General features: G+C 46.7%; 1 protein-coding gene across 8 annotated transcripts in view; it reads right to left on the reverse strand.

The window, feature by feature from the left end:
* Positions 1-16,403, reverse strand: part of TSPAN32 (tetraspanin 32) — a 39,877-nt gene that overhangs the window by 17,496 nt on the left and 5,978 nt on the right. For all 8 annotated transcript variants that reach the window (XR_774144.1, XR_774145.1, XM_010563889.1 and 5 more), the window contains exon 4: positions 10,627-10,701. Coding sequence is in view for 6 of the 8 variants with exons in the window: in XM_010563889.1 (XP_010562191.1) it covers positions 10,627-10,701 (75 nt within the window). In the remaining 2 variants the exon portion in view is untranslated. The remainder of the gene's footprint in view (positions 1-10,626; positions 10,702-16,403) is intronic.

Raw genomic sequence — 16,403 nt, forward strand, 5'->3', positions numbered from 1 at the left:
GAAGGAGACTGCACCTGTGATGCTTGTCCGTAAAAAACCAAGAGCTGAAGATGAAGCATCAGCTGGGCTTTGGCTTAAGAAAAATCTCCAGGTTAAGTGATATGGAGGTCACACCTTACAGCAATTCTTTTCCAGGAAGAAGTTGTGTGAAATGTTCCAGCTCTAAATTAGTCAAATATAATTGCCGTCTCCCATTTCTGCCTACATTCCTTAATGAAACATTCATTTAGGGATGATATCGATGGGTTGCTGGATACAACAAATGGAAAATCACCACTGAGATTGATGCTGCTGACTCCAGCTGACTCAATAGAGTAACATTTTTCACTTAAAGTAAAAGAAAGAAGGAATTTTGAGATTGTTTATCATCCTCTAAATCCTTTATCCCCCAAGAAGCAGAATTTATGACTGCAGGAAGGCATTTACACTAAGCCATTAGTGTTCTTGCCCTTGGCTATTAGAAACTAAAGCAAATTTGTCTTACCTCCTTCAAGAGGAAAATTGACATTTTTGACTTAGGCTATTTATGAAGGATAATTTTTTACCTGTGTTGTGGTTTAACCCCAGCTGGCAACTAAGCCCCACACAACCACTAGCTCACTCCCCGCTGCTGGAATGGGGGAGAGAATCAGAAGAGCAAAAGTGAGAAAACTCATGGGTTGAGATAAAGACAGTTTAATAAGCAAAGCAAAAGCCACGCACGCAAGCAAAGCAAAACAAGGCATTCATTCACCACTTCCCATGGGCAGGCAGGTGTTCAGCCATCTCCAGGAAAGCAGGGCTCCATCACGCCAAATGGTGACTTGGGAAGACAAATGCCGTAACTCTGAACGTCCCCCCCTTCCTTCTTCTTCCCCCAGGTTTACATGCTGAGCATGATGACATATGGTCTGGGATATCCCTTGGGTCGGTTGGGGTCAGCTGTCCCAGCTGTGTCCCCTCCCAACTCCTTGTGCCCCCCCAGCCTGCTCGCTGGTGGGGTGGGCTGAGAAGCAGAAGAGGCCCTGACTCTGTGTAAGCACTGCTCAGCAGTAACGAAAACATCCCTGTTTTACCAACACTGTTTCCAGCACAGATCCAAAGCACAGCCCCATACCAGCTACTATGAAGAAAATTAACGCTATCCCAGCCAAAACCAGCACAACCTGTAACTGGATTTGGAACAGAAAGATCAGACAAGGAGGTCAGCCTTCAGTTCCTGATCCCTTTGCAAGCCAGATGTGTCAATGAATCGCCTTCCCGCTGCCAGTGAATACCCATGCCTAGGCAACCTGAGCTAGTCACTTAGATGTTGTCGTGGTTTAACCCCAGCCAGCAACTAAGCACCACGCAGCCGCTCACTCACTCCCCCCCATCCAGTGGGATGGGGGAGAAAATCAGGAAAAGAAGTAAAACTCCTGGGTTGAGATAAGAACAGTTTAATAGAACAGAAAAGAAGAAACTAATAATGATAGCACTAATAAAATGACAACAGTAGTAATAAAAGGATTGGAATGTACAAATGATGCGCAGGGCAATTGCTCACCACCTGCTGACTGACACCCAGCCAGTCCCCGAGCGGCGAATCCCTGCCCCCCACTTCCCAGTTCCTAAACTAGATGGGACGTCACATCGTATGGAATACACTGTTGGCCAGTTTGGGTCAGGTGCCCTGGCTGGGCATGAGAAGCTGAAAAATCCTTGACTCTAGTCTAAACACTACTGAGCAACAACTGCAAACATCAGTGTTATCAACATTCTTCACATACCGAACTCAAAACATAGCACTGTACCAGCTACTAGGAAGACAGCTAACTACATCCCAGCTGAAACCAGGACAGATGTACATTGGAAAACTAATGTAGACTTGTACCAAGCACAACGGTTTGAGGCTTACTCAGTGAACCATCCTTGCAACAGTCGTTGGCCAAAAATCCCTCTGCAAAGCTGGAGCTCAAGGAGAATGTAGTGAAAAGAGATGTCAGGACTGTCTCAAAGACAAGCTCTCCTTTCTACTTAACAGGAATGCTCTTTATATGGCAGAGGAGAAAGAGAAGCATGGCTAGCAGAAGGATGATCCTCCTCTCCTGTGGCTTTTTGTGCCTTCAAGGTACCAAACCAAGCACATGTACTGCAGCCTCAGTAGAAACTGCAACCTCAGCACTTCATGTTCTTTCAGAGTCACCAAGGATCTACTCACTAGCATCACTCAGAAACCTCCCTTCAGCGGTGGCTACCGCAGACTCCCTCGCTTAGCTATAAACTGCAAGTTAATCAGTTAAGATGTGAAACTGGAATAAAGTGGTTAAGTCACTCAAAATCTTTCCTTGCTCCAGCGAGAAAAACACGTCTGCATTTTGCTGTCTCTGACTTCCCTTTCCTCCCCACGCATTCCCAGCATGTCAGTTCCCCTCCTCTCCAGTCTTCCTCAAGCCAGTCAATCCCAGCTGCAGAAATCCAGCCAGCGCTGCAAACCAGAGCGGCCTTGAGGTCCCCCATGGAAATTGCACAAGATAAGAAGGTGCCGCTCCCCCTCTGACTGCTGGTGGTCTCTGGAGACCGCTGATGTGCAAAGATACAGGGGAGTCTTTTATCTAAATGGTTTTCACCTTTTCTTTCCAATATCTATACGTAGATATAGATTTTATATCTAGATATAGATAAAGATATATATTTAAAAAACAACCCATACGCGCACTTCCCCCCACTTTCTGATATTGCAAGAGGATCAGGCAAACCCTGACCATCTTTTGGTCCATCACTGAGGGAACAGACAGAAGGAGAGAGAGCAAAAACCATCATGGAACAAAAAATTCAGGAAAGGCAAAGCCTTACGAAGCTGCTTCTCTCTGATCCCAGTGCTTCCATCGGGTCCTTGCACAAAACATTTAAAACAGGAGATACACTGCTCACATCTTCCTCATTTCCCATCTCCACATCCCAAAACAACAGCAAAAGTCTAGCTGTATGGGTGCTATACATCCCGCTCAGCCAGTGGGCAGGGGGACATCAGAGCCTCCTGTTCAACCAAGCCATAAACCCCCTGGGGCCACCTCTGCACTACTCAGATGCAGCCAGGACCATCACTTTGTGACTGGGGCACAGCACCAGATGCTTATAGGGAAGGGCAGAAAACCCAGGTGGGCAGTTAATCACCAGCAACAAGTTTTTTCCCAAAATCCTCCAGATCTGGGGCTGCACCCCATGCGAGTGACACCAGCCCCAGTGTATCAAGGTCCTCTTGGTTCTTGGGGTTGTTTTGGGGTTTTTTTTGTTTGTTTCTTTTTGTTTGGTTGTTTTTTTTAAACAAACTTTAAGTATGTCAGTCCATTTCATAACAGAACTGCAAAACCAACAGGCTGCCAAGGGCCCACACTGACCCTTTATGCTCCCGTCATTCAAGACACACAACCCAGCAATTTATGAACCTCCCAGCATGGTGATCAAATTATCTCAGTCATCCCCGCGCTCTCACCCCTAGTACTTGAAATCAGCACCAGGCAAGACTGCTTCCCAACAGAAAGTATTGAAAAACATTGAAAACAGTTTTAGCTTAAAAAAAAAAAGTTGTATCAGTAATAGAGCTAGCCCCAGGGCAGCACTGTCCCCTCCGAGCTGGTGGCAGCTGCCCCGCTGCAGCGAGCGTCCTACAGCCGCCTGAAGGTTGGATGTGCCGTGGTGACGGCAACCATCCCAGTGGCCTCAGGTACCACGGCTGATGCTGCTGGAGATGGGAGCTCCAGCTGACGCTCTGCCACAGCGAGCGGCAGAAATGGGGCTGTGCGGGTTCAGCGTCAGGGCAGCGATAAATTAGAAAGCCCATGAGTGCGACTGCCTGTGTGGTGCCTCAGACAAAGGAGAGCAGTGTCTCACTGGGGGGAGCGGCCGTTATTGTGTGATGAGAACATAAACACTAGGAAGGAGTCGCGATATTGAAAAACGCAGGGGGAGGGGTTTTCCCCCTTTTTTGTTTTTTTCCATGGATTTCAGAGACTGAGAAAAGCTCGGCGCTTACCTTAAAGTGATTGTGCCTGGCAGAATAACAGCAAGAGCAAGGAGGACATCAGATTATTCACAGTGTTTTCACAGCCAAATCACTGCTTTTTGAAAATGCCCTTGGAAGACGCCCGTGAGTGGCTGCAATCCTGATCCAGCCCCACTGAATCAAAAACCAAAAGGAAACTACCTGTATGCTTCGGGTCTGGTTTCAGAAAGCACCTGAACAGACCTTTGGCTTGTGTTTAAGTCCCATTAAAATCTCTAGGATTTAAGCGCGCTTTTAAGCATTGTGTTCAGATGAGACGGACCGGATCCTGTAAGAGTTTGCCCCAACACGCACCAGCAGCAGCGGTGACAGACACAAACACACCCTGGAAAAACCACAGGCTTGGTTTGCCACTAGAAAGACCTCTGCAATCCTACTTCAGAAATTACGTGGGAAGTGCTGGGTCACTCCTTGCATACCTGCAGGAACAAGAGGTGCACGTGCATGTGCTGGTTTTCTGCGTGCAAAGATGGGATTTGCCTCCTGGAGACCCAGGCAATGCTGCGCCTGGCTTTGCAAAGGTGCTGGTTTGGAGGAAGACCTGCAGACGGAAAACCAGTGCTAATCCCATACACAGTGAAGGGAGCAAGGAAGCTGCCCTTTTCAAGAATGGGCCCCATGTGCAGCAATATTTGTTATTTCACAGCTGCAACTGTTAATTCCAGCTTTGCACCCCCCAGGCTCTGTTAGAAAATCACCGTCTCAAAAGATACCACCTTGCTCACTAACAAAGCTTAAAAGACTCTGTTTCCTCTTCCCAGCATGAGGAGGGGAGAGCAAACAGGTTCCTCTCAAGAAAGTTTCAAGCAGAGGAAGACTGCAGGAGAACTGGAGTGGGCATGGGTGGCTTGTGTTCCCCGCCCACAAAAAGCTAAAACCTCACATTTAGTCTCCAAGTACAAGCAGCGCAACACAAAGAGGCTAATGCTTTGCTACACATGCGGAGCTGAAAGCCACTGGTGAAACCTCCTTTTGAAACCATGCAGCAACCTGAGAAACCATTTGGTAATTAAGAGATTGCCATATCGTTGCAGCCAGTGCAAATCCAAGCCACCTCTTCATCCAAAGGACGTGGGAAATCAGGCCTTTACGCCAGAAGTACGGGCAACTATTTGCACCAGTTTCAAATTGTCCCGAGTCGGGAAATCATAATTTAACCAGTTTTAAGCTAAGATTTACCTGTGAATGAATTTCTGTAATTAAAAAGCTCGTTCTGTTGCAAAACTCCTTTCATGTTGCAGCGATTTTATTTTCGCTGATTCACCCTGCCATCCTGACCGGCTTATGGGGCCGGCATCGCAGGGCTGCTGGAAGGATCTAAGCTGCTGGAGAGGAGCGGAACAACAGAAGATGACACGACACTGAAACTCCTCCAGCCTCTTCCACAGCGGGGACCAGAACGAAACTCCAAACCTATTTTTGTGTTGGTTAGTAAGGGCACCAGAAGTCTTTTATACCGCAGCTGCAAGGCGACCCTTTCCTCCAGCCTCTGCAGACAGGTTTTTAAAGCAGCAGTTAATGGGTGAGAAGAGAAGGGAAGCTCGGGAGGAGGAGAAGGAAGCAGCAGCCTTCTCCACCAACTGTGCCAGATGTGCAATAAGTCCCTTCTACGTCCTTCTCTGCATCCCAGGCCCCAGCTGCATTGGAGACTAAGACTAAGAGACCTCACTTAAACAGGCAGCAGTTTGTGGGAAAGGAGCTGCCATAAAAATAACTTTGGAAAACAAGACTCAGCTCTTTGGCTTCAGGAACCAAGACTTCCTCATGTGGCTGAAAACCATCCGACAACCTCATAATTTCCATGGTTACCACAGCTGCTCCATCAAAGGTGCTCGCACAGAGGTCATCCTCCCTGCCCTCCCTTGTATGTTGGTCTCTCATTTGCTTTGATTGCACTACCGCTGTTGTTCCTCAGACGGGTTTGTGACACTTTCCTACCAAGACCACATCTCCCACCAAGACCACCTTTTGGCCAGATGGCCCATAGGGAGGGCAACCAAACGTGCTCCTCACCCTCATGGGGACCCTTGTCTGCACTAGGTCAGGTGTGGAAAGGGATCGACTCTCTCAAGTGATTTGGGCCGGACAGAAAAGCACACCAGAGTTTCACAGGGGCTTGGACACCGGGCTGGGGTGTTTCTGGAGCTGTGGGCTTGAGAGCGTGATGGGACGGGGGTGAAGGAGGAGTGCTGGGGGCAGCAGGTGAGGATGGGGCTCAGGAACAAGCCGAGCTAGAAAATACTGAAACGTGAACAGCTCAGCACTACAGCTAGCAGGAGAAAAGATCCTTCAACAACCTTCAGATTACAAATATTTTCATTTCAGATTTTCCTCTGAGCAGCCGACCTGCCCAGAGGAGTTCTGACACCTCTCCAAGCAACTCTTCTGTTGGTGCCATAGGCTAAGAGGCAAAGTGTTTCTTTGTAAACAGGGGCTGGACGCTCACAGAAAGGCTGCATGCTGGCAAGAGAGGTAGAGGATCTGCGATGTTACTCTGACTTATTTGTTCTTCCCCATTTTGTCCACCATTTTCTTTGCAGAACCTACCAGACAAACATACTTTGGGAATGGGTAGGTTATTAGTTCCTCGTTAAAAGTACTTTAACGCAGACAGAGGGATGCAAAGCAGCCTGAGAAGACAGTATGGGGGATGCCTGGACCTCACAGAACCCATTCACTGGCCATGTGGGTGGGTCAATAGAGCAGGAGTAATTATGATGCTGAACAGAATGATCAACCTTTTAGGATAAAGCACAATAAATCTCAGATTCATGATTTTGCATGTCTGGTATATGTTATTTTAAGAATAAAGACTATGGTGACACTGAGTCTATCTGGAATGCAGGTAACTTGAAATTAAAACGTGGCATCTGTCTGAAAGAATTCGTTCAGGAGCTACAGAAGGTCACAAAAGCAGAAAAGAATGGGAAATGAGATGATTCACATTTTGTTTACAGTGCTCAGGTCTGAAAATATCAAATATTTACAAATAACTCTTCTTTTTTCCTGTCCTGCATAGCTTCTCTGTAAGAAGTACTGTAAACAGGGCTCTGAAAGAGTCACAAAGGCAAAAAGGGCATCTTGCTTTCATCATGTTCAAATGACATTTCTCTGTCTACTGCCTCTCGAAAATAACCACCAAAACAGTTTTTCAACTGAATATTGGGCTTCTCTATTTCAGGTTATTTTCTGTAAGAGGGGTCTGCTTTATGAAGGACATCCAGATTTTTTTTTTTTTTTTTTTTTTTTTTTTTTTTTTTTTTTTTTTGTGATCAAGAGGAGTAAACCACCGAGAGCATCTGCTGTGGTTTGGAGCAGGAGGGATGCCCCATCTCCTGGCTTGCAGAGGGAGGGAGGGCTCCGCTTTCAGTGCTGCCTTCATTCGGCACCTCACCCGTGGGGAGGGAGAGGACAGGATCTACCGATGCCAGCTCTCAGCTGGCATTTCCAAACTGAACAGGTTGATTTTCTGTCTGGCTTTTCACTGGAAAGTCAATGTATTTTTCATGGGAAAAATGCAAATTTTTGTTTTAGCCAGGAACGGGGGTAGTAGCCCCTCAGTGCTCTCAGAGGCACTGATTCAGGCACGTGTAATGGGCATATTCATCCATATGCAGTTTTACATCCCCAAATTCTCTTCCTTTCTTGATAGCTAGGTACATCCCATCAAGCTTACAAGACACCCGTCAGTTTGGCTGAGTTTGATTTGCCCCCCCCCGTATTTCCACAATTAACTATTTCTGACAGTATGGACACGCAGTAGGCTGGGGGGACACCAGCTTTAATTTTGTTCTTTACTTTGAGGAAGTCAGACAAACAAATGGCTCTATAATGAAAGCCCAGGAGTCTTCCTCCTGCTCCATTCAGTTTTCTATATCACTGCATTACCTGCCTTTCTGTCCTGGAGGGGCAGTTACATCTGCAATTCTCTCTCACATCTGCATTTCTCTCTCACATCTGCATTTCTCTTACTGGTGAGACAGGTTACCTTTCAAGAGAAACCGAATTTCCATCTGTTTTGTAAGTGACACTCTTAATTAAATCTTTCCTCTTTTATATTCTCTGCTTCTCTTTGCATTTTAGGAAGCAGAGAAACCCAAGACGATCTCTAATGTTTTTTTTTAATTTTTCTGTAGTCAGAAACACTGCTGGTTTTCTTTACCCAGAAAGTAAACATTTTACAAAAAAACCTCATTTTGCCCAGTGGAAGCTGTTTTGCTTAAAGAATCCCAACCAACTACAAAAGCTAACCGTAACACATGGGTACATTTATGGGCAGGGCACTCAAAGCAAAAAAACAGAAAAATAATTCGAAGTAAAAACAGATGTAGTGATAAAGAGATACACAGAGAAAGTAATCTCCTTTAAGTGTTTTCAGCAAAATATTTTTTTGAATGGCACATCCCTGTATTAACCCAATATACAACTTTTTCTTGCAGCCTTTTTATGCCCTACTCCATGTTTGTGGGTTAAAAAGTATAACTAACGAGTCTGTTTGGATAACACAACTTCACAAGATCAACCAGATACACTTTCTGGTGCCACTTCTCCATTACTAACACAGCTTTTGTTTCAATCTCTCATCACAAACTTCTGCAGAAGAAGGAGGAAAGTGTGCTCAAGGCCTCCCTTCTGTGCTGGCCATGAAAACAAAATTATTTCCATATTAAACCGTTAGTGTGAATATAATAAATTTTGACAGTTTTGCCTGAAACCAAGGAAAAGGCTGTGAAAAGACTCTTTTTCAGGGATGTCTCAGCTCTGATTGAATCCTCTTCAGCCAGGTAAGTGTAGAGATAAAAGATGCTGCTGTGCCATCAGCACTCACCCTAACTTTTCCAAAGCAGCTGGGCAAATTCACAGAGGAAAAATCCACTGAGAGCATTAAAGGCAAAGGCACCAGCCGGTGCCACCAGCAGACACCTGAGCCACAAGCTGTTGGCATCTGAAAAAGCATTGCCTTGTGCTCGCTGGGTTTTTATGCTCCTACCTTGGCCAACAGTGGGTGTGCCTGTCCCTTTGGTCTGATCCAGTGTCGCCATCTCTGTAGTTCAAAGGATTTTCAACTACTGTGGCCACTGGGCAGCTCTGGACAAATTTTCTAGAGAAGCAGGACCTTACCCCTCACCTTAACCTTGACTTTGCCCTTTAGACTTCTGCTTCCAGAAGGACTGGATTTTAATTTTTGCACGGGACACTGACCATTACGGGACAGGGCTTCTCATCCCCAAGATGTGCAATTGCCACAGTCCTAGCACGGATTGAGTCTCTGGGGTTTTGATGGAGTTGTGCTCCTCCAGCACAGAGCGAAATCTCACAGCCAGCCTTCCGACACACTGGTCTGCAATCCCCCACAACATCTGTAACCCTAAAGAGATGAGCTGGCAGCATCAAGGTGACCCTAATCCACTGGGATGATGTTTCACGTCACCCATATCCTCATTGCTGGCCAGAACATTGCAGGTTGTGGCAAGTGCCTGGGGCTGGGGAGGAGCAAAACAGAGATGGGGACTGACCCATTGCATGAAACGTCTACCAAAGTCCCAAATACTTACCCAAATTACTGTTAGATAATTTGGATACTTGCCTAAAATATCAGTGTTCTGCTTTCAAAAAAAAGAAGTCATGATTTCTTTGCACTCCTAGGTCTCTTTTTTTTTTTTTTTTTTGAGTGCAGGGATGCAGAAAGGGGAATTAAGACCAAGCAGCAACAAATTCCTCCAAATGGGAAGAGGAATAAATATACAAAACCCAAATTATATCAGATTAGGAAAGGGTTAAAAGAGTATAAACTTCTTTAGGCTGCTAAATATTAAGATCCATTTCCGATTTCCCCAACAGCCTGCTACCCTGGCCCCAGGGGCATCCCAGCCCCAGCGTAAGGGTACCCAGTGCGATGTGCAGGGCTGTCCTTTAGCAACTCTGCGTGCCTCGACTCGACTTCCCCAGCACCTTGCATCCATCTACCACAGCACCAGCAAGCTCTGGGTTAACAATTCAAAACCCAACTTTCTTACAAATTCGACTTCATACAATCTTCTCTTTCTGGTCCAACGTGACAGTGACCCAAAACATCATTTTTCACACTAGTGTTTTTATTGTACCACTGCTGCTGGTTAATAAACACATCTCCTCGGTGCTTCTCCTGGCCATTGCCAGAGACAACCTGAACAGTCACAACCTGCCACCACCTTTGAACAGAGGCTCCCGATTGACATTAGCAGGAATTAGAGCTGGCTGGAAATGACTTTTCAAAAGTCGAGCATCTCATTTAAACCAAACCAGACCAAAACACCCCCTGCAAAAAAATCCCAAAGCTATTTAAAACAAGTCTTGCATTTTGTTTTCCCTTCACGACAAAGCATTTGCCCTGCGTGCGGGTTTCCATGGCTTCTCCCTTCAGATGACCCCACTGGAGAGGCAGCTGATGAAGGCAGCCCTGTTCTTGCAAAGGACGGATGTGACAGGGCATGCATCTGATAGACCTCAGCATGGATGGCTTAATTACCACCAGATGTCCCTTTTATGGGAGAAATAGTTGCTACAAAAAAAATCTCTCTCTGACGAGATGCTGGTGGTATTTCCTAGCAGCCAATGCTTACCTCTGTGCTGTGCATGTATCTCCAGCAGGCAGCTGGGATCAATCCGCAGAAAGCCAGAGCAAAACAGAAAAATCCCTGAGGATAAAGAGGAAAAATACCATCAGTTACAGCATGGGGAGAAAAATATCCATTTGAAAACACCATCGGGACGTATTTAATACGCTCGTTTGAGCAAGTTTAGTTGAAGTTAGAGCTAAACATCACCTTCTTTTAATATCCCTCATAATGCTTAAAATACTTAAAAGAAATTAGGTGGATAATAATGTGATTCTCTGTCAGGATCCCTCTAATTACACTGTGGCCATTTGAAGAGGTTGACCAAAAAAGCACCAGGCTTCCTGTGGAGCAGTTAACCTATTCTGCCCAAATCCCCCTGGGGGGGGGGGGGGAGGAGAGAAAAATGTTGTATTTACAGTATGCTCCTCTTCTGTAGCAGGACTGTGCCCCAGAATAGCATCTCCTTACTAATGGGATTCAATCCCCTGCATTTAAAACTTGGCTATCAGTTTCAAAGAGGGGAAAACCCACACAGTCCATAGAGAAGCAAGTAACCAGGATGGAGAGCAACCTGCTCTGGAAAAGGAGCTGGACTTTACTCTGTTAGCAAGGAGGCAGCTGTACGGCCAAGCCGCCTTCCTTAAATCAGCACCATCCTAGTTAGACAAAAGGACAACCGAAATATAATCAAGGCCAGCAACTGACCCTGAAGTGTCTAAACAATAATGGCAACGACGCAGGAGGCGGCTTGACTTTTGTCTTCTTCCCTAGGCTTGCAGAGCTGGAAGTTACATGCGTTGTCTCTTTGTTTGAACAAATCTGGTCCAAAAAAAACCCCTGATATAAACAGCACTTGCCTGTTGTGACAGCTGGACCAAAGGATCTTGTTCACATTAAAAAAAAAAATTTAAAAAGGAAGAAAAAAAGTGCCTGTAAAGCATTTGAAGGCCAAACAGGCTCATCAAATATGAATCCACAGCTTAGGCTTGGAATGGCAAAAGATGATGAATAAGCACCACTGGAAAATCATTGCACTTAGAAGTTTTTCCGTGAAACTGTCCCTCTTCCAATGTGAAGTTACGTAGCAGGGGAAAATTACCCAATGGACTGCAGTTTATTTTGGTTTCTAACTTTTTTTTGTGAGTGTTTTAGTAGTATGATCTAGCTGAAATCACTTAAAAAATATTAAAACTTTCATGAAAGTTTACCAAATTCAAGTGTAAGGAGAGGAAGAAGAGCATTGCTGCTACCAATTCTGCTTCACCAAAAATTTTGCTTAAAAAGTATGGTTTTAAAAAAAAAAAAGCTCCAAACTCCTCCATATGCAGCAAGAAAGGAAAATGTATTACTTCAAATCCTGGAAATGAACGTGAACATGCTAATAAACTGCCTTTTGCTAGTTCTTGTCCATCTGCTGCCTGCTGTGTTTCTCTGCTCACAGCAGGATGATGCCCTGCCCAGGGGCTTTGCTCTGGGAACAACAGTGCCATTGGCATTTCACCACTTTTTCAGGGCTGCCTTGTTTCAGGCTCTGCATCAGACGCTGGGGAAAACCCTGGTATAGCTCTTACGAAAACCCTTAAATTATATATGTCTAGTCTCTCCTTTTCTTTTATTTTTTTGGCAGCTGCCTGGCCATATAGGTGGTGAGATCACTCGCTGCCTTGCCAGGAGCTGAAATGGGATAACAGAAGACCCTAAAGGAGATGAGAGCAAAGTCCGATCAAATGCTGACTTGACAAGGGGGATACAAGTAGCAAAGATGGGGAAGAGCACGCAGGGTGCGATGCCATGGACCAAAGCACAGCACAACCAAGCCTGAACCCGGCCGGGGTGGGAGGTTCAACCCCTGCAGGTATGGAATAAATTGGCAGGGGGAGGAGGTGAGGTTACACGGACATTTCGGGTTGCTCCTCACTAGGACCAGACCCTGCATTTTGTACCTCCTCCAACAACTTCCCCCTCCAAACAAACAGCATAACAAAGTCAACGTTTTCACCAAAATCAAGCTCAAAGACGAGAAAAAAAGAGAAAATTATGGCAGATGACAAAACCAGCACCAATAACAGTGTGAACGCTCTTCCACGCATCGTTCCAGTAAGGGTTTAATTGAGAGGACTCACCATGAACCTGGAGAGTGAGAACGACAGCGTGCCAGCAGCCCCCCCCAGATTCCCCCCCCCCCGCCCTGCCTTCCTTCCCCCACCAGCTCCAGCACTTACAACATCTCTCTGGGGCCAGATACCCCAGCAGATTAAAATCCTCCTTCTCATCTTCCCTTCCTTGGCTTCACCCCACATCTCAGTCCTTCACCTCCAGCATCAGCTCTCCCTTTATTTCTGTCTAGCTTCTCTGGGAATACCGAGACGCGGCCCCTCGGGAAGCTCCCCCTCCATCCAGCCGGTGCAGAGCAATTACATGGCTCCGAGAACATCTTATAAATGAATTATAGGCTGCTTTTTCCCTTTCCAGCCAAAAGGTTTTTGGAAGAGCAACTTTCTAATTACATTAGAAGACATTTGGAGGAAAAAAGAAAAAGGCAAGGCGTAGCTTGCATACAAAATGTGGAAGGGTCGAGGCTGGTTCACCACCTCCCAGACCCATGGAGCTCCTCAGAGCTGGCTGCCGGCTGCTGCCTGCTTCCTTTGCAGGAGGCAGCCACATCAGCCCTGCGGAGGGCTGTCACCGGCCAGACATCAATTACTCTTTTATGAATGACCTTGTTTCCATCCTTGCTGCAAGGAACAATTTGTCTTCAAGAGACTTGGCAGAATCTGCAGAAACAGTGTCTTGTCTGTTGGCTGGTGTATATTTTAATTCACCGTTCTGATGCTTCCCCTTCAGTTAAGGGGGTCTGCTTCGGACGAGGGAGGGATCCTTTAGCTCGGACTGGGTTCAGTAGCTCTGCCAAACCCCTGTGCTCCCAGGGAAGGAACTGACCTGTCCCCTGCTCGGCTCCAGCTGCTTTTTGGTGCTGCTGTGGCCAGTGCAAGGGCCAGCTCCCCGCCAGACCTCACAGCCCGGGGCGGGGAAGGGGGCAACTAATTTCATAGAATCATAGAATCATTTGGGTTGGAAAAGATCCTTAAGATCATCGAGTCCAACCGTAAACCTAACACTGCCAAGTCCACCACTAAACCATGTCCTAAGCACCATGTCTACACGTCTTTTAAATACCCCCAGGGATGGTGACTCAACCACTTCCCTGGGCAGCCTGTTGCAGTGCTTGATAACCCTTTCGGTAAAGAAATTTTTCCTAATATCCAATCTAAACCTCCCCTGGTGCAACTTGAGGCTGTTTCCTCTTGTCCACTTGTTACTTGGGAAAAAAGACTGACCCCCGCCTCGCTGCAACCTCCTCTCAGGCAGTTGTAGAGAGTGATAAGGTCTCCCCTCAGCCCCCTTTTCTCTGGACTAAACCACCCCAGTTCCCTCAGTAGCTTGTTGACACTGTGCTTTCAAATTTTATATAAATGATTCTACAGACATCATTATATCATGCTTCATAAAGCAACTTAGAGGTGTTGGTATAAAAAGATAAACCTGATAACTAACCTACTCAGTTTAAAAAAAAAATCATTAAAAAACCCAACCAAAAAACCTATCACAGACTGAATTTACTGAATTTCAAACTGAGGGGAAGGTTTCGTGGTTTGGGGTTTGTTTTTTTTTTTTTTGCTGTTAACTTCACTGAAGAAAGGATTTTACCCATCATCTTTAAGCAGTTCCCCCCTCCTGTTCAAAGACTGAAATTACTTAATTTCTAAGTAAGTTGCTCTAAGGATGCAGTTCAGCTTTTATGACAGTTATACTTGTGTGATTCACAGAGAAATCACAATGCATCTGTCGGTGCATTCCTCCCTCCCTGACCCAGTTCATCTAAAAGCACACAATGTCTTTGCCTTTCCACACAGCAAACACGAGCCAGTGATCTCGGTCCGAAGGAGGAATCCGACCTCGGCAACAGCTGAGCACCCCGGCTTTGCCCGTGCCTGCTCCCCGAGGAGCATCAGCGCAGGGATGACTCGCTCAGGAGTGCTGCACCACGAAGGAGAGCACGGGAGACAGATTCATTGCGAAAGCGAGATGCTGAAGTACGCTGCGGTGTTATCAAGGACTCTCTACACACTTGCCTACAATGATCCACCTGGGAACAGTAAAGCAAACAGCCTGTGCTGCGTGCTGGCCCTACTGGCACATCACTCTCGGTGAAAACCCGGGTTATATCAGGCATTCGCTAAGGCTTTTTTACCACAGAAATTGTTTGGAACCGGTGCTTGGAACAGCTGCTCCATCCTGAACACAAATTTTGCTCTACACAAGTGTTTTTAGGCCGGAAAGTTCAGGTGTAAAAATTTCAGCTGGGATATTCTGGTTGGCATGTTGCTCCCTGCTTTTTTTTCTGTCCCCTCTTTCTGTCTGACCAGATAACAGCACACGGTGCCTTAAACCCCACCGGAGCCAGAGTCTTTCCTTTGTAAAAGCAGTACAAGCAAAACTGCAGTTTTCCTTCCTTCTCCTTCCCTTCAGTAGTGACGTGGCCTTCAGGGGCTGTGAGAACTGCAGGATGTTTACATTCAGGACTGACTGCATGACGGACCACAGATCGCCAAAAAGCAGGGTTTGCCAGAACTGGAGGACAGTCAATAAACCTGTCACTACTCTCCCTGTTTAAGAGGAGCTTTGGGGATAATAGTCCAGGATTTGTTCTGAGTTACTCTCTAGAAACCAGCTTCCTCGCAAGCATCATTGGATGCACAGTAGCGTCTGTCCGGTCTGGTGATGCTGCTAATGCAGCTACAAGACGAGCTCCTGAGATACATGTGCTGTAAGCAATTTGACCTGTTCTGGTTTCTAACCACTGTGCACCCATTATTGTAATTAGGACAGCACAAGTAAGGCCTGCAAAGACTGAGACCCCTCCTCTGTATACACACAAAGCTCCAGATAGCCAGGCAGGGTGAGCATTTATAATTTAAATAGACAAAAAAAAAAAAAAAGGCCAGTAGGGAAACTGAGGCGCAAGAAGGAGATGGGATCCACCCAAGAGGTCAGTGATCAGGGCAATGCTCCTCTAAGCCTGCCTGCATCCTGGCTAGCATTTCCCCAGGGTAGCTGGTTTACCAGGCAGCGTTGCGGTGGATTAGCCACATCGATGCAGACAGCTCTCCGAGCATGGCTCGGTTGCCTGTACAGCCACAGATGTCAGGCACCAATACTCTGGTGTCTTCCCTGTTTGATTAAAGAGTGAATTAAATGGTCTTCTAAACAAGACACACGCTTTGCAGGAGAGGAAAAGTCCTTTAAAATCAATAGCGGGGGAAAGTGAAAAATCCTCTCTATTAACAAGTAGAGAAAAGCTACAAGCGGGGGCGGGGGGGGACGGACCTGAACACTTCTGCGAGCTACAGCCCAGCGGGGATCAGGACGTGACACGGACGCCAAGTTTCAGAGCCCACAGGGCTGAACCCCACTCCCGCCTGCGCTGGCTCGTTGTGGGTTGCACTGGCCGATCTCTGGCGGCCCCTTCCCACCCCAGTTACTCTGCGGCTCTGTGACTTCTCTCCGCAGCCGTCGGGGGCTGCCGATCCCCGCCTGCATTTCTGGCTTGCCGATCCGAGCTTCGGTAGGAGCCTCGGAGGGGGCAGGACCTGGTGAGGACACAGGCAGCGGGCTGGCCCTTGCTGTAAGATCCCGACAGGTAGAGCGGGGAGGGGCGGCAGTTTAGAGGAACGAGCAAAGCTCCCCGAGGTGATCTAAGATGCCGGCGAGCTGCCCGA

The sequence above is a fragment of the Haliaeetus leucocephalus genome, unplaced genomic scaffold (genome assembly GCF_000737465.1).
Source record: "Haliaeetus leucocephalus isolate CR32 unplaced genomic scaffold, Haliaeetus_leucocephalus-4.0 Scaffold173, whole genome shotgun sequence".
In the NCBI taxonomy this organism is placed as follows: domain Eukaryota; kingdom Metazoa; phylum Chordata; class Aves; order Accipitriformes; family Accipitridae; genus Haliaeetus; species Haliaeetus leucocephalus.